Genomic DNA, 23,154 nt, shown 5'->3' on the forward strand with positions numbered 1-23,154 from the left:
CCACATACAGCAACTAGAAGGATGTGCAACTATGACATACAACTATCTACTGGGGCTTTGGGGAAAAATAAATAAATAAATAAATAAAGAATCTCGAGATGAGATCATCCTGGATTATCCCTGCGGCCTCTAAATCCAATGACAAATATTCTTACAAGAGAGACACAAAGGAGAGACAGGGACAAGAGAAGGCCATGCTGAAGATGGAGGCAGAGATTGGAGTTATGCAGCCCCAGGCCAAGGAACTCCTGGAACCACCGGAAGCTGGAAGAGGCAAGGAAGAATCCTTTTTTTTTGGTGAGGAAGATCCACCCTGAGCTAACATCCATTGGCAATCTTCCTCTTTTTTTGCTTGAGGAAGATTAGCCAGAGCTAACATCTGTACCGATCTTCCTCTATTTTGTATGTGGGTCGCCATCTCAGCATGGCTGAGCAGTGGAGTAGGTCCGTGGCCGGGATCTGAACCTGCAAACCCGGGCTGCTGAAGCAGAGCGTGCAGAACTTGAACCACTTGGCCACGGGGCCGGTCCCATGGAAAAATTTTTATAGAGCCTTCGGAGTGTGTGGTTCTGTCAACACCTTGATTTCAGGGTTCTAGCCTCCAGAACTATGAGCAAATAAATTTCTGTTGTTTTAAGCCATGAAGTCTGTAGTAATTTGTTACACCAGCCCTAGGAAAGTAATACAGGAACACACGGCTTGGCAACACTACATGTGAAAACATCTGGGCCAATAGCATGATGTGGCTGATAAAGAAAGCAAATGCAGTCTTCAGCCACAGCAATGGAAACAGAGCTAATAGATCAAGGAAAGTAATTGTTCTACCATATAGCTGCAATGTTGCACTCTGTTCTTAGTGCCACCTTTTAGGAGGGACATTGATGAATGGGAGCCTAGTCAGAGACAAGTAGCCGGGATGGTGATGGTTCTGGAAAGCTTGCCATACAAAGGATGAGTTGACAGCACTGGAGATGGGTATCCTGGAAAAGGGGTGGATGAACATGAGAGCAATCCTGAAATACGTGAAAAGCCGTCTTGTCAGAGGGAGTCATCTTGTTTTGTGTTGCTCTAGGAGGCAAAATTGGGTCCAGCAGGTGCAAAGTAAAAACGAAAGAGAAGGTGTCTAACAACTGCCAGTGATGGGAACTGAAAACATTGGAAGTATTTGAAAAGGGAAAACGTACTGGCTTCCTAATTCCAGAGATACAGCATCTGGTTCTGCCTCTGCAGTTAATTGGTTGTGTGACTCTGGATGTATCATTTCCCCTTCCCTGGACCTCAGTTTTCTTCTATGTAAAATTAAGTGGTTGAATTGGATGCTTTCTCAAAGTTTCTTTGCTTTTGGTTACTTCTCGTTCTATGGTTCAATAAAGGTATTAAGATGTTTGACAATTTCTTAGTACCAAGTATGTGCTAAGGCTAGGCGCCATCTGTGCTAGGTGTTTTAACATGCATGATCTCATGTAATCTCTCCACACTGCAGAGTAGGAATGTTACCCACGTTACAGATTAGATCACTGGAAGATTGTGACTTGCCCAAGGTCATACTATGTGGCTGAGCTAAACCTGGAACTCAGAGCCCCCTGCTCTGGTACTCTTTCTACTACATCATGCTGTATCCTAGATACTGTACTGACCTTTGCCACACCTGAATTTAGCAAATCATAAAATGCAGTGTCAAATTACTCCTTAGAAATCACTTACCAGGCAATATTATCTCAAACACACCAAAGATCAGAATGTTTCTGAGCCAAACTAATGATTGTGCCAAAGTCTATGTATTCAAGTCCATAGTTTATTCAGTAAAATCCTCAGGGCCTCCTCACTCAGAGCCTTTCCCTCATCATTTCATATGCAGTGTCTGACGTTCCTCTCTGAAGAGAAGGGCAAGCTAGAGGGCTGGGCAGCAGCACCCGGGGAGCCTGGGGCAGTCTGGGTTGTTGGGCTGTTGGAAGTGAAAGCCAAAAACAGTAGCAGTGTCACATGGAGTTTCCACAAGGCGGGAAGAGACACGGGAAGGCAGGTTCCAGCTCCTTAGAATTCCATGCATGAGGCTCAACACAGGAAGCAGGGAGAGGCCTGGAGGAATGTCTTCAATCAAGGAGTACTCAGCCAGCTGCAGGAGTTTTTACACGGTTCCTGAGGCTTCGGGGTGGGAAGGAGGAAGCACCAGCCGTGACAGCTCAGCACACACCCAGTTCTAACACACTTATTCTTCTGGATTTTTAGTCTGTTACATGTTATAATTTAAAAAGAAGTCAGGGGGAAGTTAAGAGGGAGAAGCAGATATGGACCTATACATGTAGCAAAAAGGATTAATAGCTGATTGTGAGAGCAAGGGAGGTGCCAGGACAACTATAGAAAGAAATCCGATATCGTCTTAAAGCCACATAGTGTGGACGTGCATTTTTCAAGGAATACCTAATAACGTGTTCCAGGACTCTAATGTTTCATACAACCCAGTGCAGTTAACGTTGAACAGCAATCACCTTGGCCTGACTCTTGATAGGAGTGGAGTAGAATCATTAGAGACGGAGAGAGCCGGCAACATCCCCATGTTCCCGCTTTAAGTGATGTACAGACTTTAGATACCAGGTGTAGGTGGCTAAACTGATGGCTCATTATTAAAACTGTGTTCACTCAGAGGGCAGGAAACAAGGGTAGGAGGATAAAACTTACCTCAGGGAAACACCTGAAAAAGCAGTCCTTGAGGGAAGCCCAGTTTAACACCATCAAATAAGATGAAAGGGGACCGGCCTCCTGGCGTAGCGGTTAAGTGCGCACACTCCGCTACTGGCGGCCCGGGTTTGGATCCCGGGCACGCACCGACTCACTGCTTGTCGGGCGATGCTGAGGCCACATCCCACATACAGCAACTAGCAGGATGTGCAACTATAACATACAACTATCTACTGGGGCTTTGGGGAGAAAAAGGGGGAAAAAAAAAGAGGATTGGCAATAGATGTTAGCTCAGGGCCGGCCTTCCTCAGCAAAAAGAGCAAGATTGGCATGGATGTTGGCTCAGGGCTGATCTTCCTTACCAAAAAAAAAAAAAAATGAAAGGGACGAAAGGGAAAACTTGGGTCGGAGGCGTTCTGAGGTCACCCATCTCAACCCTTACAGAGCACTGGCATGACTCCGGTTCACAGTGTGCTTTAGGATAGGACTGACTGCATCCTGATGGGCCCACGCGAAAATGACTGCAGTAAGATTTGCCTTTTTAATCATTCTAGACTCCGGCAGGACATGCTTCAGGAGTCCTAGACAAACTGCACAGTGTGGTGTAGTGGGAAACACATGGGTCAGACCTGGATTCAGTCCTGAGGGACCTGGGGCAAGACAACTAACTTATCTGAGCCTCAGTTTCTTTATCTGTAAGAATCTTGAGTTTAATGATCTCTACATAGGGCTGTTGTGAAGATTAAACAAGGTATGTAAAAGCATTCTGTAAAGGGCTATATCTAATGAATTCTATTGTAGTCTTCTTCAGACAGCTCAATTAAATGTCTTCTCTCATTAATGTTTTATGCTTCATTGTTTTAACTTTTTATTTTTCAAATTATAATTCTGAAATAATTTCAGACTTGTTGCAAAAATAGTACAAAGTATTCCCATTTACTCTCCACTCAGATTCCCCAAAATACAACATTGTATATAATCACAGCACAATTTCAAAAGTCAGGAAATTAACATTGATATAACCTATATAAAGGTATATAACATATACTGTAGTCACTTATCCCACTAATGTCCAATTACTGGTCCAGGATGCAACTGAGGGTCATATGCCACACTTAGTTGTTATGTCGTCTTCATTCCTTTTATCTGGGCGTTCCTTCTTGGTCTTTAACTATCTTGATAATTTTGAAGATTACAAGCCTGTTATTGTGTAGAATATCCCCGAATATCCCTCAATTTGGGTCTGTTTTCTCATGGCTAATATTAATATTTTGCATTAATATTGTGGTGATTTATGTTTATCCATGCCATCTGGAGTGGTATAATGATGTAAATACAGCGTCTTGATTAAGTGCATGGACTCTAATCAGAATACCTTGGTTCCAAATCTGGCTCTACCAAACTGTGTGACCTTGGTTTGTGAGTCAGTTTCCTTATCTGTCAAATGGAGAAATGTTAGTGCCTAATTCATAGGGTTGATGGGACTATTAAAGCAGTGGCTATTCGTAAAGTCTGTGCCTGTAAGTGCTGTATAGGTGTTAGCTAATATGAGGGGTTGAGATTTTAGGGGCTTTACTGGTAGGAAATATGTCCTTGCAAATTGACGGAGACAAAAGAAGTTGTAGGCATTTTAGCCAAAGACCTGCCGCCAGCAGGAATTCTGGCCCCCTGAGAGGTGCACTGTTCCTTTCAGCCAGAGGCCTGCTCCTAGCACTTGCTCCTTAAGACCCATAAGATGAGGACTTGCTTGATCCACATAGCAACATTTCTTCAGCACAACAGGCTCACAAAACTAGGAAATGAATACACATTTCTTTGCCCATTAGTTGCTGAGAAAAATGTACCAAATTAATTTAAAAAAAATTGTGAAATAATTAAGCCCCCTTTTTTCTGACAACTATTCCCAGAACTCAGGCCTTCAACTTCATTAGTATGCACCCAGCACTTCAGCCATGGACACATTCACTGAATAACCATAGTGATAACCTCAGCCCCTAACCTTTGCATGTGCTTCTTGTTGAAGGGGCCAAACCACTCAGACCCTCACAATACTTACTTTATTGGCTAACACCGGGCAGACTCAGCAGTGAGGCAGCTCTCCAAAAGGCTGGATGGGGGAAGGGAAGGAAGCCTGAACAGACGAATTCCAAGCAGGTAAAAAGAATCTAAGACACATCTACGAAAATTTGGTAAATGACACCTATTCATTTAAAAAGTCAAAGCAATAAAAAACTCAATATAAAAATAACAATGCTTTTCTCTGAATAGCAAATGACATTTTACAAAGCAATTTCAACCTTTACCTCATTTGACTACCACTCGCTCCCAAGACATCATTTTACAGGTAAGAAAGAGGAGTCAGAGGGAAACGGCTCTAAGCGGCAAAGCTGAAACTTTAACTCAGGTCTCACTTCCAAATACAGCACATTTCCCACTTAACAAAAAAAGAGGAAATGCACTAAATGTAGGTCAAAGACTAACAGAATGAAAAGGATACAAAAACACGGAGACTGAAGTGTAAAAATGTAATGCAACCAGCTACAGTGGAGAAACTTCAGTTTCTTAGCTGTCAAGGACAGCAGGTTTTTTCAAGAAAAGGGACTTTCCCAATAATTGGATGCAGGCTGAGCAATGTCACAGGAGAGGGGAAAAGGGGAAGGGAAAGGAGGAGAGAGGGGGAGAGGGAGAGAGAGGTGTACATGTACACACCTTTGGACCAAGTTTCAAGCTATTGTAAAATCTCTGCATCTCTGGCTACTTAAGAATCAAATGATTTCAATGGGATGGAGACACAGACCACATATCACACTACCTCCAGTGTGTGGGCAGCAGCAAGCACACTGCCAGCACACAGTAGATTTTCAATGTGTATTTGCTGATTTGGCTGGACTTTTATCTATGCAGTAAGAAGATACAGTCTTATTCAAAACTCCCACAAATACTGCAACCTTCCCAAATTAGGTATTGCCCTAAAATGCCAGTTGAATACATGTAGAAATGGTCAATCTTTTGTGAGTTATACAGGCAAAGAGGAAATTAGAAACTTATTTCCCATCACCAAATTGCTTCCATATTATTACTATTATTATTATTATTATTCATTGTTACTTTGGTGAGGAAGATTGGACCTGAGCTAACATCTGTGCCAATCTTCCTCCACTTTCTATGTGGGACGCTGCCACAGCATAGCTTGATGAGCGGTGTGTAGGTCCACGACCAGGATCCGAACCCTCGAACCCTGGGCTATGGAAGAGGAGCAAGTGAACTTAACCACTATGCCACTGGGCTGGCCCCCGCTTCCATATTATTTTTATGTCAAAGTGAGACCTTTCCAAAAAGGAGGCTAAAATATCAATCATATCATACCAAAGTTTATTGATTACATCAAACAAAAATTTCTGTAATGAAAAAGGCAAGTTGCATTCATAAAAGATGGCATTCACATTCATTATAGAAAGCAACAACATAGATGTAAAAAATTGCTTAAGTGAAAAATGTAATATTGCAGTCCCATTTTGCAAGCTGAAAAATGGTTTTGTCAACACTTGCATAAAATCTGCACATTTATATATTGCATGTTATTAAAAAATTCCATCACTAAATATTATGAATTTTGCAAATTTAGGCTTACATTTATACTGTTGCTGGTGTAAATGTGGTAGATATGGAATTTATGTTTTCAATTTAGTAGGTAACATCCTCAAACAATGGACAACAGTTGTGAAAATTACAAGGACATTTTGATAGTTTAAAATTATTCAAATGATGGGTATATGATCCTATTATTACATTTTTCCCCTTCCTCTATCACAAAATAAGGTGGTTAGATTGTAGTGCAAGGGATACTGGATGGCTTACTTCAAGTTATTCCAACTGCTAACCCCACACTAGCCATTTTTTAGCTCATTAATAAAATATCTTTCAAAAAGGAAAGTCAGATACCTCTCAAGGATCTAGGCCATGATATTACACATCATTGCCATTGTGAATTTGAGCTGCAGTGTAATGTGTAGCTGAGACATGACTCTAAATCCCTCCTACTCATCTTTCTTCCCGGCTGCAAGGAATTTTACATGCCACCAGTTATATTTCCACTATGCTGGATATTCTGATTATGTCAAATCTCCAATGGTTCCGCACTGACCAAGCCTCTCTATCTATCCTAGCTCTCTTATTTGTATTCACAGTCCCTATAGTTCTTATGTAAAACAACAATAACAATACAGCAACAACTATAAAAACAAGAACAACAACAACAAAACATCAAAAGCTTTCCTGGGTCTGATTTTTTAGCTCTTTGGAATAGGCAAAGAATATACAGACTTTGTTTTCTGCTAGCAGACTACCTCAAATACGGGCTACCAGAACACAGCACACTTAGGCAAGGTGTGAATGACACCTAACAAAATACTCAAAAATAATACTGATAGATGAGAACAAATGAAATAATGAAAAAGGATCAGTGACGATGGAATAGTTTCTGATAACTGAAATTATGTCCTTTCTAGAATTTAATAAAAATTACACCTAGACATTCACGCAAAATATATATGGAAGAATCAAATGTGCCATATGGACTATATAAATACACTGGTATAGATTGAACCCAATACTTTTCCAAATTAAGGTACAATATAAACACAGGCATGCCAGAAAGACAATCAAAAATGGAAACTGGTATGAAAACACTTTTCAAAAGACCATTTCAATCTAGTAGTCAAATCCAGTCATTTATATCTAAAAGAAGTGTGTTTGATTTTAACATTTAATAAAGACATTTCACATTTATTTTTATGTTTTAAGTGAATTCTTTAGGAGGCTAAAGCCTCCATCTAGTCCAGTAAGTTGAGGACTTTACTCAAGTGAATCTCATGGTTTAGAGCTAGACCATGACCCTAGCCAAGTTTGCGAAGACAGACAACATTCACGTTGAGTCATGGCTCTGCAGGCTGAACCACCGTCTTGAGACGGATCCCTTCTTCCCAAACAAGCAGCTTAAACAAAAGTGCTGCATATATGCACAAATACAGCCTCTTTCAAATAAAAACCAGTAACAGTTTGAAATAAGTTAGTTTTCCTTCCTCTCCTCAAAAAATTATAAAAGACTGATGTTCGGAATGTTTCTTATTTTAGTGTAACTATGGTTTTCTCCACTTTACCTCATATCTCAGTAAAATTAATATTGGAAAAATCTGCTTTATCGTAACTATTTTGAGGGGCTACTAAGTGACTGGAAACGTTTTATTTTCAAATCTAGTAGCCTTATACCCATTAAGTGGGGTTTAATTCAGAAGAAAAAATTTAAATAAATATATTTTTTTGATTCTCACAAAAATACCTAGGATTAACATTCTTTCCACGTAAGTGTTCAAGGTAGTTTTTGGCAAGGATAGTCTCTCAAGACAAAAATAAGCATGTGGGTGAACAGAAAGGATTAACTATTCTATCTGATATATTGATATAATTTAGTCTTCTTGTATTTTCAAGTATTCCTTTCATATGTTTGAAAAAAAATAATTTAAGATTATCATTCAGCAGGAACAAGAAACATGATCCAAATAGCCTATTTCTTCTGCCAGGCAAAAAAAGTAATATTAGCAAAATCTATTCATTCCCATTGCATGACTTCTACTTTATACTATTGTATTTAAATCCATTCACAGAGTTCATGGGTTAAAAGAGCACCCATTTGGTAGTTATATTATTCTATCTAAAGCCAGAAATTCTAAATATTCTTGCTTTCAACTTTCATATAATTCGTAACTTAGAGCTTTGGCCATAATGGCTACTTACAATAACTGTAAATGCTTAAGAGAGTCATTTGGTATTTTAATGGACATTTATTCTGAATCCTAGATATGAGAGAGTGGTTTAGTTTGTTGCATATCGAATATCCTGAGATGATAACTTTTTGTAGTTGTTTCTTCATGCTTTCTTTTTTAGCTGTAACCACTGTCAATATGCTTGTAGGACAATAACAGAGGCAGTTCAATATTCGGATTCTGAAAAATTTAAAATATATAGAGTTAACAGGTTTATTTTAATAATAATGTGAAACCATCTGTTCAGCATTTTCAAAAATAAATCAAGTAGTAAATTTTGCTATGGGAGTAAAGCAACTATCTTAACAAAGTGCCAAGTTTTATTCACATGCAGGGGAAAAAGAGTGATACAATAACCAGTTTTTAATCCTTTCTTCATCTGTCAGCTGAATAGATTCAGACATGCTTTTTGCTTTTGGATTGCTCCAGGGTTCTCCTAATAATTGTTACCACTAGGACTATCTACCACAGTAAAGGCTTAGCTCACCAAGATCCCTTCCTCCAGTCTGTGAGCTCCTTGAAAACAGGGCCGTTTTATTTATCTTTCTGTCTCCAGCACCTAGCACATTGTCTGGCATATGGCAGTTGCTCAGGATATATTGAATGAATGAATCGATTACTGTTTTTTGGATGTGTTAATTTTGACAGAGAAAGTCTGAAAACATATTCAGTTTTGAAAGATGGTTGTGAAAGTATTTTTCCTTTACTGAAAGAAACACATTTCCTTTCTACAATATTGAAGTTAATTTTCTTTTTGGTAGATCATGTATCTATGAGTCAAGTGACTGTAGATTCTTCTCTGTCCTCTAAACATTATCAAATGCCACGATCGGGATGGGGCATGATAGGCCAACTGATCACTGAGTGTAAATCAGGCATGTCGACAAGTGGAAGTCCTATGTCAAAGGAGGGCCCTAACTTTGATTCTCCACTCTAAAATCCAACCTTTTTAAACCTGGATAGCGGAGGGCCTTAAGGAGTATGCTATTTTCTTCCTATTTTGGTGTACCTTCCTTGCCATGGTTGGCCTAGAAGTCCTCTAGGATACCTTCCATTCCTTTTTATGTTCCATATTCTCATGTTATTAGTTCTTCAGGTAGCAGGGTCATGGTGACTCTAACCAAAATAAGGTTACCATTCACACTGAGAACTTACAAAAGGAGTCATGCAGTTCCCTTATCAACCAAGGGACAAACTCAGTGGCTAAACTAATTGCCAAATATTTTCCTTGGAGGAGAAATAATGCTACATGAAAATATATTCCTGGAAGAAATAACTACATAAAAAATAAAACAATTATTTAAAAAAACAACTTCCTCAGTTCTATGTAGGAGTTAAGACCCTGGAGAGGCCAAAAGCAGTAGCAGTGTCTGCTGCCAAGCCTAGTCCCTCAAACTACAGACCAAGCTAAAGAAAGCAATCCAGGGGGATACAAAATTAACTGAAAACAGTAGAGCTAAAATAAAATGCACCACACAGCTTAGGACAAGGCTATCTGGGACAAGAGGGTCAAAGACTTTGAAGGCTACTGGGAAGGAGAGTCATTACTGGGGAAAAATATAAGCAGGTGAGTCACTCAAAATGGGTAGAATGATGCTGACTGAGGCAAATGAGTTGCCTTCCAAAATAACCTTGCAGATGCACGTTGTGATGAACTGTAGGAGATAGGAAGAACCAATGGATTCAATCCATTAGTTCAATGTTTATTCTTGGCTGGAGGGTGGGGAAGTTGATAGCTGACGAAAAAATGGGACTATGAGGTGGACTTACAACTGTTAGCTTCAAAGTGAAATGACCTGCAATTTCATTCACGATGATCATTAATTTTTATGTGTGCATGAAAGATGGCCTTGCCCTAAGCTGTAGAGAGTTGTTTCTAAGCTGACAAACTCATAAAGCTCATTCATGAATTACTCTGAATTCCCACGGATGGATAAAAGGCCTCTAAAGGTCTGGGGGTGACTGAGGCCCTTAGAGTGGGAAACACAGAATGCACAGAGAGGAGTCATTCTGAGTTCAAGGGTTCCTCCCATGGCATAGCAATTCCTCCCCAATATTTTTTGGGGGCAAATGTAACAATACGTTATAAAATGAATTTACTCATTTTTGGAAAAATTAATTATGAAGCATTCTCTATAATTAGGCTACCATCCCCCTGAATGGCTAGGAAAGATTTTACCTTTGAAAGTTGAAAAGATTTAGCTTGAATAAAACTTGACATTAAAAAAAGTGATTAGAGTATACTGGGTCATTAATATATATTTTGGGATCAGACATTTACAAGGACATTAAGTGTATACCTGCAAACACACAGACACAGCACATGGAGGTACAAACACACTGAATTATTTTCACATAATTCCCAAAAGAACATGCAATGCTAAACTGACTTGATATTATACAGATGCAAATTTGGAATATTTATTTCCAATTTTCCAAATGATCTTTTTAAATCAAAGTTATATTTCCTGATCACTATTAGTGAGCATTGTCACGTGATGGCAGTGCCATGACAACTTGCCCCTTACCAATTGAATATACTGTATTATCCTGCAGCTCTGGAAAATGCCTAAAATTTTATTTGGGGGCTTAGCAAATTTAAAATCTATATTTCCCCATATTCCAAGTAATGCATCTTTATATTTTTGCAAAGAATAGTATAAAGTTCACCACACCAACAGCAGAGAAAATTTAGAGAGATCTTTTCTTTTTTTTCTTTATAATGCTGTTAATCTGTTTCTTTAAAGCCAGCCCACTCGTTTAACACTAGGTACCTGTTACAATATATTAGATTCGTCTGAGAATGTTCGTAAAAGAAGAGGTCTGACTGAAGGTCTGGCGGATAATGAATCAGATGCCCTTTTACAGCTCAGATTTCTCTGTAATAGTGAGGTAAAGATACTTAAAGCATTTGAAGATTAGTTAACCTACCTGGTGATAAAAATGTAGAAGAGAAAAATCATTTTCTATAGACTACTCTTCTGGCCAGATGTACAAATGATTATACTATAGCAAATGCAAAACATTTAAATGAACACATTGAAAGACCTAAGAAAGTCTCCAACTCAAATTGAATTGTTTTCATGGTAGAAGTATACAGACATTAATTAGTAGTATGTGGCAAACTTGGGTTTTGGAAATGACACTGGTAGGTTATGTGGTAGATGAGTCAATATGGTTTGATTGATTAGTAAACCTTACCATCCTTTTGGTGAACACCTCTGAGAGTTGTGCCAGTGCTGTGAGTGTATTGACCCAAGGGAAATTTGTGCAAAACATTTCTGTCTTGGTGAACAGACTAGCTGTAACACGCTGTAGCTTCTACTGCGTACCAGGAATCAAGGGGACTAGAGACTTACAGTCCAAGTTTTTGAAAATCACTTCCTCTCCAGTGTGACAATTTGAGAAGGTGAACAAATGATTAAAGGAAAACGACAAAATACTCTTAAGTATCAATAGAAGATATAAAAATGAATCACAAGAAGTAATTTTTCATAAAGAATCAGAAAATGGTGTCAAGCAAATGAGGATGCAAGCAAGTTGGTACATTAAGAAAGGAAATCACCTTATTCACTCCAAGAGAAACTGTGATTGCTGGAAGTTTGAGAAAGCATGAAGATAGTAGATGTTCCTGAGGAAGGGAGGCGTTTCGTTACCTTGTTCACAATTGCACAAAAGGTGGAAAATTGCAGTAGAAAAAAGAGAAATGCAGAAACCAAAAAAAAAAAAAAAAAAGTAAATATTCTCTGAAATTTAAGACATTTAAAAAGAAACCTTGAGAATTTGAAGTCAAAATGATATGTTAGTTTTGAAGACGTTATTTTCTGAAGTAAAAGTAGAGTTAGAGTTAGGAATAGCCTCGTTATATGTGCAAATTACTATTTCTGTGTATATCAATATAAAATTATTTTGTTAATGGGAAAATTGACTATTCTGAATAATTTAAAAATATGCTTCTTGTTGAAATCAGGCTTATCTCTAACAATTAATTCACTAAGCTACATTATTCAAAGTCCATTGGTCAGAGAGCCACGCCCACAGTCCATCACCAATCTATCTTGAAGTAACTATCTCCCCTATCTAATAGCAGATACAATATGAAGGGACTGACTGCCCTTGGGCAGCTGCAGGTTAAAAACCCAGTCAAAACTAACACAATGGGAAAACATTTGGTGAAACCAACACTTCAGTCCCATCACCCTCTGGACCAATGCTTAACTTCCTTTATTCTAACATAATTCGATCAGTTTCCCACTTTTTCCTACAGAGATCTCTTTAAAAGGGTAGGCTAAAGAACTATGAATTTTTCCCTTAAAACATCTAGAAAAAGTAAAAATTAGTAACAAAGTTTAATCAGAAAACCTAAGAGGTTATTTTTTTTTTCCTTCTTATTCTGTGTCTGAAGTTACAAGCTAATTTACAGACTTGGTTTTGGCATTGCCCAAGCAAAACAGAAGATGAGTGGTTAACTATGGGGATGAGGTTAACAATTCTGATAATCAAGATTACCCATATTATCTACTTAGTGACTAATGAAAATAGGCTTAAAAAAAGAAACCAGCTCAAGTAACATATATATCCAGCAGAGTCTAATAAACAATTAAACTTTTAAAGGCAAATACTTTGATTTATTCATATATGTTTTAACATAACTACATTTTTCCCTGTTCTTATTTTACCTTAAATAAAGAAAGTTGGTGACATGTTGGTAACATGCAAATTACCAAATGATCAAGCCAGAGAAATAAATAGTTTCTGAGAAAAAAAAATTTAATTGCTCTGTTTTCTATTTTGTGGGCAAAAACTTTGCAACAAGATTTACGTGATACAAAGACCCCCATTCCTGTGTTTAATATATAAGCCTATCTATTGAAGACTGTAACTATAAGCACATTTTGGTATGCCCAAAACCTTGTATCCAACCATGAGAGATAAAAGTATTTCTATGAAGCAGAAATTTTAGGGGTTAATAGATTAGGTTATTTTATAAAGGAAAAAAAGGAAATATGAAAGTACAGAAGGCAGTAGAGAGCATGGAAAGAGTACCTAAAGCAATCAAAAATTGATATAGGTAGCAACTGGTGGGGGGAAGAGGTGAGAAGGACAGGAGATAATGAGCTAAAACAGTATGAAATTTCCACATTCTTTTGCAGTTATCTAGAGAGCTTTGATGCTGGCTAAATTAGCAGTAGGTCAAAGAGGCCAATGCATAAAGGTCCACCTCAACAGCCACGACATTAGGATTCAACTTTGTCTAATTCAGTTCACAGGGCTATTACCCTCGGAACCCATGGTTGTATGTGTTATTATAAGGATAAGTTGTATTCTCCAAAATTTTCAAAGTGCTTTCTCTGGGAATTTTGCTCAGACAGCTGACATTCTTCCTTTTCCTGTCGTCTACTCTGAAAGAGCTCCCTACATAATGGAATATTTCTTTTTGTTTGTGCAGACATCCCGTGCTAGGCACGGCCATGTTGCTGGGTCCATTCTCATAAGATTACAGTGTTTCCACATCTAGTAGGCAAAGTCAAGCCTCCCATTTGATCGTGATGGTTTACACGGGAAAACTTACATAAAGATATGTGGAAAATGCCACTGAAAATGGGAAGCGGTATTTACTACTTGGCCAGAAAGTCCAGGTGTATTTCACTGATTAAGAGACAGCCCAACAATTGTGCTTAGAGGAGACACAACTTTTTGAAATGCCAAAAATCCTAAACTTTAAATTTCCTTTGCAGTGTTATCCTGCTGTTCCACTGTTCAGTGCTCAATGGTAGTTTCATCAAACACTGTCAGCAGCATGGCGATGCAGCTTTGTCAATTTATAAGCTAAAGAAAAGCCTTATGATCTTTAATGATGGGATTTTAACTCAAAAGTTAACTACATTGCTGAAAATATAGCTGAGGAATACGTAGCTTAACTACACTGTTGAGTTAAAGGACCGAGGGAACCTATTTTTGAAGACAGCAGAATCCATGCCAATGTCATGACAGAACTCAGGCTGTGGTGGAGGCCACCACACCTGCCTTTTTACTGGAGGTTTCAGGAGGTAGTGACTCGGACCTTGAAATAGCTCAGATGTGTTATAACAAACTATATCATTGAGTCTACCATTCTGGTTTATACCTGCTTATGGAAGTGTTCCATATGAATCCCTTTTATAACTTAACTAGAATGAGAGCTCCTGGTGAGCTGGGGCCACATCTGATTCATCTCTGAATTATCAACACCTAGTACAGTAGATAACTTACAGTGGACCCTCAGGCAATGTGTGGTAAATTGAATAGAATTCAACAGAAGGCTGCTTCTATAATTGTTAAATGTAAATGGTTTAGCTTCTTTCTCAAATGCCAGAGACATTTTCACTACCCACTGCTGAGTTCCCTTCTCAAAGCAGCTGCCAAGACTCACATGAGGATAGCACTGGCAGCCTGCTTGTCACAGGGGTTTCTGGCTGTGTGTACAAAGGATCCAAGATACTTACTGGTTGAAGTTACGGGGAACCTTATACCTCTGTAGGGACCCACACTTTACCCCATTAGGGACCCTGTCAGGTAGGAGGCCGACCCAGTGTAAAAGCATCTTTTGCCTCTCTTTAAAACGAGGCCAATGCCTTAGCAAGGGATATTAAACAAAGTAGGAAGTCACCCAGGATGTCAGACTATTGGTCATTAAGATACTCTTTCTCCTTTATCTTAGAAGTGGCCTATGCCTCTTTGATATGGCCAAATCGGGCCTTATGTAAACAGATGTGACTTATCAGAATAGTTGTGGCTGCCATGTTTCAGTTGGCCTTTATGCATTCATATGCACTACTTTGCTCTTGCATTTTCTCACAAGGAAAAAAAACAAAAGAGGCAGCGCTGCTGAGTGCCCACAATAGTTTGCCTCATCTGCGACTCTCAAAATCCCATAGAGTCTGAAAAACCATTTAGTCTTTCAGACATTGGATGTAAAGAGAGATGTTCATCAGTAGGCGGTTCAATACATGTTTATTGGTTCAATGAGCAGAGGAATAAATGAATGAATGGTTGAATGAATGAAGGTGATTATGGAAATTCTCCTGGTTGTTCTGGCAAATCAGCATGCCAAGCTACAGCACAAGACACTAGAATTCCTCCTATCATGGACATAACCCATGGCAAACAAATATCATGCTGAACCCCTGGGAAAATTCTATGCTGCTTAGTATAGGGCTGTGGTCTCAGAACTCCATGATTTCAACAGAAGTTCAGAATCTGCAGTTTGCAGTGAAGAAAAGGTTCTAAGTCTTTATCTGTGACTGCTTTGTAGCATCCTCCCATTTAATGGCCATTTAATTTATAAAAAAACATTTAAAATATTTAATGGCCATTTAATTTATATAAAAGTCACCTCCAGCCAGTGTCTAATTTTTTTTAAATAAAGAACCTAAGGAAGAAGATAAGATGATACGTTTGAAGGTTTTGATTTCCGAGATTTTTGTATCATCTTTAGAGCATGAAGGTGATTGTGAGCCATTATTTAGCATAAGCTCCATTACCCCAAATAAGAAGAATATTCAGGAGCACCCCAAAGTGTACTCCCAAGTAAGAAGAATGGAAGAGCACCTTAGAGATCCTTCCTAGACAAATTCTCTACTATAACAAGGCCCTAAACCATTTCTTACTATGATATTTTTAGTTGGCTTCATGCAAATTGCCACTTGAGCCATTCTGGGAGGAGCCTGTTATATCAACCTGTTTTACCCCTGTTCAACTGATATCAAGGTATAATCAGACAAGTAAATGCCACTTTCCCACCCTAAAACTAAACACCAGGCTGGAGGGAGCTAGTCAGGGGTCTACTGGAAGGATTAAAGAGCAGACTAAGGCAGTCTTAGCTAGGTTAACGCTGTGTCAATTTCCACCCACAAGGCACACAGAGGCAGGGAGTTAAGGCCAGTTCTGACCACCTAACTGCACAATGATTGGCCTATACAAAATCAATGTGGATTATACCACTGATACTCTATTGCTTTTGATTGGGGCTGGTAGTGACTTGTATCATGAAGCTTTTCTATTACACATCTAATCACTGAAGATTTTCCCACTATAATCACGTTAGTTTCTTATGTCTGCATGATGCCAACTACTGGATTCTATCAATTCAAAAGGTAGCCCCCCCAACAAAAAAAATATCAGCAAACCAGTTTTGTGGCTAAACTGGTTGGCAAGTTTGATCAAATAAGTCAGGCAGATACAGCTTAGACTAGTTCCTAAAAATGTCGCCTTGGAGGAGCTATAACATCTAGTTGGTGTCAATATGATAGAAACAGATTTTGTTTGGCAAAATGAGCTAGTGTTGGCAGGAATATGACATATTTAATTAACCCGTTGGTCAAAATTTGCCAAAAGTTTTATTCTTCAGGCTAATCTACCCCTTTCACTTTAAAGGGCTTTTGAAAAATGTTCAAAAGATATCAGACAATGAATGCAGAGCCAAGCAATTAGGCTGACAGAAGGTAATAACTTCTCATTCCTGCAAGAAATTTACAATTTAAGCAGCAAAAATAAAAACACACTCATAAAACAAGCTTGAATTTTTACAAGTGTGTCCAGGAGGGTAAGGATGTAGAAATCACATCCAGGGAATTCTCTTTGGTTCAAATATACTACTGGACAGACAGGGCTAGAAGCAACACAGAGATTAAGCAGCACTATAATTAAAGAAAGGGGAAAGGTTTGAAAAAGGCAAATTGGGATTATCAAAACTTAAAAAAAAATCTGCAAACAACCCACTGGGAAATTTCTAAGGTTAAAGCTGAAATGTTGGTGTGGAAATTCCTGCTGTGAAAATTCTAAGCTAAATTTTAAAAAAGTCATTTTTTCCGTCTAAAATTCCATATGGAGCATATGAGATACTTCATATGGATTGCTAAAGGTCACATAGAATACTATTAAGGAATCTACTTACCACCTGCATTGGATAACGAAGTTTTTACTATACTTTTTATGCAGAAGTGGAAATTAAGTGATGAACCTGTAAGGAGGGGTTTAACATGCTGTAACTAATGCAATTATCTAAATAAGGTTTTTAGTTCATGGCAGATACTGAAGCCCCTTCCAAAAATCACGTTATAATATAAACTTAGTTCTTACCCTGGCACTTCTTCTTCTTACATTCTTTAATACAATCAGGAGAATCTCAGGGAAAAGGCTGATAAATATTAGAAGAATTATGGCCAACCATGTGGATATAGAAGACAGCATTTGAGCAAACACGAAATACATTCTCTGTTGTTTCAGAAAAGGCCTAGAGTGGAAAGAAAATACATAATGGAAAAACAAATCAGTTCCTGTCATATGAAACAGAATTGTAATTGAAACTGTCTTTTGTATTTAAAAGGAATCTTCATTACACACATTAATAAAAACAATTTTCTTTAGAACGTCCCAAAAGTAGTAAACAGATTTCATTTACTAAATGTTTGGAAAGACAAGGAATGGTAATCAAAGGAGGGAAAAAAAAGACAACAAAATGCATCTGACTTGAAAACAACCAAGCAATCAATTTTAAAGTTGCCAACTGGAAAATATCTGCATTAGAAAATGCTGGAGCTTCAAAGATATTCAAGAGAAATGACGGTTAATTTTTATGCTAACAAGCATTTTACTTCCTATGCAAGAAAGGATTTGTGCTCTACATTCAGGAATTTAAAAGACATTTTTATAACCCACTCCCCGCAAAACCCTATGTAAATATAAAAAGGACGTATAGAGCTGATCTCTCTCAAATGGGAGGAATCTACGATTCTTATCCACAAATATATATTGAGTAACAGTGTGTGCCAAGTAGGGTGACAGACAGAAGAATACTGCTAATAGGACATTAAGTCTTGGAGTCCAGAAATCCAGGAGGACCCCTCATTCTGATGTGGGATTTCACTCAAAGCCATCCACTGCACTGTTAGGCGGCCATTGAGAAGCACAGCCAGTTTCCCTTCCCCTGCCTGAGCTGAACCACAGAGCGCCTCACGAGGCTAACTTAAACGTTGTTGGAAGCTGATGGGGAGCAAGTGCAAAGTGGCTGCTCAAGGTAGGGATGCATATCAGACTATCCTCGGATTAGGAGCCCTAGGTAGATAACTGGTCGGTCCCATTTATCAGATCACGCATAGTGCTCACAGAAGATAAACTGGTTTCTCATTTAAAAATTGATGTTTGTGCACTCTTATGTAACATGATAAAATCAAGATCGTGGCTCTACATATATGAGGACTAATTGTGGAATAAGAAGTGAGCAGAACAGTGAGGAGAAGAAACTTATGAGGTCTGGGCAAAACAGGCTCTCTAGGGTCTACCAAACAGAAACATTTTCTGCAGAGCTCCACCCCCACTCTAATTCTGAAGAGCACCCTCGCTAATTTTCTAGGCAGTTAACTAAGCCATAGTAAGGGTCCAGCAGACAACTGACAGCTAGTCATAGGGTATTCTTTTGCACAGTACCCACAATATTCTGTGATTAATATCTCTAGGTTTTTCTTTTTTACCTCAATGGCATCTATGGACCTTTTCAGGGGAGCAGTAAAAAACAAAAGATATTATTCCTGGATTGGGTTTGGGGCTCAGAAATCATCATTCTTACTGCCCACTCCCAAAGAGGGGTGTGTCACAATGCCTCAGGGGTGACATGTTCAGAGATATTAGCTGCGACCAGCATTTAGCTAAAGTTTCACACGTGAAGTTTCTAGTCACATTTTGCTGGTTGCTTTATAATATAAATTTTATATTCATGTAGTAGCTCAACTCAGACAGCTCTACAGGCAACAAAATAAAAAAAAGATTTATTAATATTTCATTTTTAGTAAGTACCACTAATGACTAACAACAGGTGTGACAATGTCTTAATTATGTAGAATATTTATTTTAATCAATAAGGATAGTCTGTGGAAAGAGTTAGAAACTTGTTTAGTTTGCTTGAAACATTTTATTCTGGTGGAATTTTTGCATAATCAGTTCAGATGCTGATTACACAGATTCACAGACAGAACTGCTGTACTCCGAGTACACCTACAATTGTATATTACATTTGGTTAATCAGCTTTGATTCATTGGTATATTATTAAAGAAAACAGAGACTTCCTTCAGCTTCATTGCTTCAATAATTACCTACATAGGTGCCAAATATATGCTGTAATTACACTTTTTAGAGCTGCTACTTCCTAAAGTGATTAGGTTTTTTATATTTTTATTTCTTAAGGCTTTTATTTTAAAAAGCCTTTCAAAACAGTAAGAATTTCTTCTAATTAAGTCTCAAGGGACATAAACATGGTCCTCACATCTCTGTGATAACATGGAATGTTTTGTACATATGATTTTGCTCAAAGCAGTGAAAATATGTACTTCTGGAATCTCACCCCATGGCTTACTCTAGCCATGCTCTCTGCTGCTGGCATCCTTCTCAGGGAAAATAACTGTGATATTTAAAAACAAAATAAAGGCCTCTGGGAGTAAGGAAAGGAGATGAAAATCTAACTTATTTTCATGTCTTATAACTCTCCCAATCGTGGCTTATGTGTCCCTCACTGGACTCTAATCTCCTTGAAGCAGGAGTACAGTCTATTCATCTCTGTATCCCACAGAGTGCCTCACACGAAATGGATTCTGAATAAACATCTATTGAACCAAGATGAACTGAATGAACTTTAAGGCCAAGCTGTAGAGTCTGCCTTTACCCCCCAAAACAATGAAATGGTGATTTCAAGATATAACCCTCTGAGTATTAAGTGGCATATATTCTATACCTTGAGCACATCTGTAGTAACAAGAATGACAGCTCTATATAATAATAATATAGTGGCCAATAATAATCTATTGGCCACTATATTGTATAGAAACTTCACAGGATGAGTATTTCCACTGGAAATCATATGGGAGGTCATGCTAGAAATTACAGTTTCACTTCATGGAGAAATGTTTACACACCTTCAAGTTGAAAGATTTGGACAGGGGCTACCAGAAGGGAGGTTGTTTGAGTAACTTGTGCAGTCTATATACTTGCATTTGAAATCTTATCTGAAATTAGCAGCATTACTGGTTAGAAGTAACTACCAGTCCATTAACACTGAAGACCTGCCATCTTATATAATCAAAACTTCAAAAGTATAATTAATACTTGCTTATACAATGTACATATACACATATCTATTTTGTTATTCACATATTACTCACACATATACAGCTGCTTACCAAACAATTCCTCCCCAGAAGAATGAGAAAAATACATAAAAGGCTAAAGAACCCCAAATCACAAAGTGATTTATCCAAGTCCAGAAACGAGTATCCAAGGCGAGCTGAAAAGACACAACACAAGAGATTTCATGATGGGTACAAACTACACCAGGCAGTACACTATGGTACCTGACAACTCGTAAACAATATGATACCTATGGGAAGATCTTGCTTGGGCTAGGCAACCAGAAGAGAACGGAACTAAAAGAAGAACAGAATCCAGACTTTTCAATGAGCTAAGCTCTGCCCTAAGGCCTCTAGGCTCCAGAGTACAGGCATGGAGGTGTAGTCAAGCAGGTAGCTAGTAGGTATGGGGCTACAGATGCCTCACTATTGAAGGAAGGGCAAGGAACGAGGTGCTGGTAATATCCAGGAGGCTGGAGGCCCTAGTCCTCAGGTAATGGTGGCCAGGGAGCTGATGGCAAAAGGAGGGCTAGCTGGTGAAGGCAGGTATACTGAAAAGCAGTAGGAGAGTGAAGCGGTAGCTAGGAAGAGTAGACAAATTATACAAAGGAGTCACCAGGCTCAAACACAACAGATGGGGGTTACTAAACGCAAAGGCAACTAGCTCTACATACCTGGCATCATGTAGCTATGGATCACGGCTCTGCCTATGCAGTGTGCCTTTCAACTGCAAAACCCATATCTATTCCATTAAATTAATAACATTTTCAGTTGCCTTAGATTTTAATCCCTTCAAGATTCTGCCAGGGCTGATCATTTCTTCAGACTGTTGCAGTTGGGATTCTCAAATGCAATCTAAAAACAAAAAGTATGGCCTGCCCTGCTTGCTTAAAATTTCTGGGCCACATGGACTAATATCCAGGCCATTTAATTTTTGAAAAAGAAGTGCCGTCTCAGTTTTGTTACTTGCTGTGACACCCTGGTCCTGAGTTCTATTACAGTTTCTCAAATTCATAAACAGGATGTTGATAACACTGTTAATGTAGCCCAGTCTTGAGTTTCCATCCTCTGGGCTGCTAGGGAAAATGTCAGAATAAAACCCATCCAAAGAAGAGGGAGCGGAAATCTTTTGAGGGACACTTGAAGGATGCTGCAGTAAGGCCAACTTTGACTATGAAGGGCACTTGGAAGCCCTGGGGTCATACACTAGGCCAGGGGAAAAAAAAATGGGGGGGGGGCTTCCATTTTAAATCATGATCCTGTGAAACATAACTAGCATCTACTGAACTGAGCACATTCTATGTGCCAGATACTATTCTAAGCGCTTTATATGTATTCACTAATTGATTTCTCACAAAAAGTCCTAAGAGAGGTAAGTGCAACTTTTATCTCCATTTTATAGAAGAGGAAACGGAGGTACTGAGAAACAAAGTCATTTGGCTCAAGGGCACCCAGCCAGTAAGTGGCTAAACTGAGATGAACTGTAACATTTTCTTTTGCAGTTCTAAAATATTACTGACATAGTAGATGAATAATGCAAACATATATTAGTTCTATTCAATATGAGAAAGAAACTAGGAAGAAAAATTTAGAGGGGAAATGATTAGAGGTCGTTTGTCAATTACACTTCTGAGTTCTAGTTCTGACCACTGGGCATACTGGAATTCATTTAAAGGTACTGATTCTTGGACCCCATGTGAGGTGTTTATTACTGGAATGATCAGAAGAATCTGATTGTGCTTTCACCTCCAACTCCTGAGCTTCAAGGGAAGTAAGTATTCAGCAAGGCTTCAGAGCATTATTACATGGTTGCATGTTAATGCCAAGGACTTTGCCAAAACTACCCCTCTTGTATGTTACCTGCTGTATATTCTTACGTATTTCATCACTAATGTGGGTAAATTTCAGTGATGAATACATTATATAAAATTTCATCACTACCAAGCTCTTTTGCACACATATCTTGCTCATGGACACCTAACTCAACTGTCTTAAATACCCAAATTCCTTTAAGGCCTGGCATTCTTAAACATATATAACTTTAAAAAATATTCAAGTACTTAACATGGAAACACACTCATAGCCTGTTTATATATCACTTATCATAACAACTAAAAAATAGCAGGAAAGATGGAACAGATTTCCAACATGAGTATGGTGTACAAATTTTTAAAAAATAAAACAAAATAAAGAAGATAGACAATATACTGGGAAAAAATGGATCACAAATAGTATACAAACGTTCACATTTCTAATATCATACACATTTTAGTAAGCATTCAGACTTGTATAACAACCTGTATTAAAAACAAACATTAGAAGACAAAAAAGACATATTAGTATAAGACCAGAAAGTGTTAGAAAAATGGTGTTAAAAATAGTTGAATAAATAAAAATCTAACCTTCAGAGTTACAGTGAATACTAAGACTGTGAAAACAATGGTTCCAAAAGTCCAGTTTCCATATACCTGAAAAACATTTAACAATTACATGTACC

The 23,154-nt window shown here is 38.3% G+C and overlaps 1 protein-coding gene across 4 annotated transcripts in view; it reads right to left on the minus strand.

Annotated features, from left to right (window-relative positions):
• Positions 1–6,030: 6,030 nt before the first annotated feature.
• Positions 6,031–23,154, minus strand: part of ATP11C (ATPase phospholipid transporting 11C) — a 172,400-nt gene continuing 155,276 nt past the window's right edge. The window contains exons 26-30 of one of the 4 annotated variants that reach the window (XM_058536867.1): positions 23,060–23,125; positions 20,712–20,815; positions 17,622–17,775; positions 11,276–11,380; positions 8,620–8,681 (exon numbers count right to left, since the gene is read on the minus strand). In XM_058536867.1, coding sequence (XP_058392850.1) covers positions 11,279–11,380; positions 17,622–17,775; positions 20,712–20,815; positions 23,060–23,125 — 426 coding nt within the window. In that variant the 3' untranslated portion in view covers positions 8,620–8,681; positions 11,276–11,278. Of the gene's footprint in view, positions 8,682–11,275; positions 11,381–17,436; positions 17,503–17,621; positions 17,776–20,711; positions 20,816–23,059; positions 23,126–23,154 lie in introns of those variants that run through there. The other 3 variants (XM_058536870.1, XM_058536869.1, XM_058536868.1) reach the window with 3 other exon arrangements.

This window comes from Diceros bicornis, chromosome X (genome assembly GCF_020826845.1).
Source record: "Diceros bicornis minor isolate mBicDic1 chromosome X, mDicBic1.mat.cur, whole genome shotgun sequence".
Lineage (NCBI taxonomy): Eukaryota > Metazoa > Chordata > Mammalia > Perissodactyla > Rhinocerotidae > Diceros > Diceros bicornis.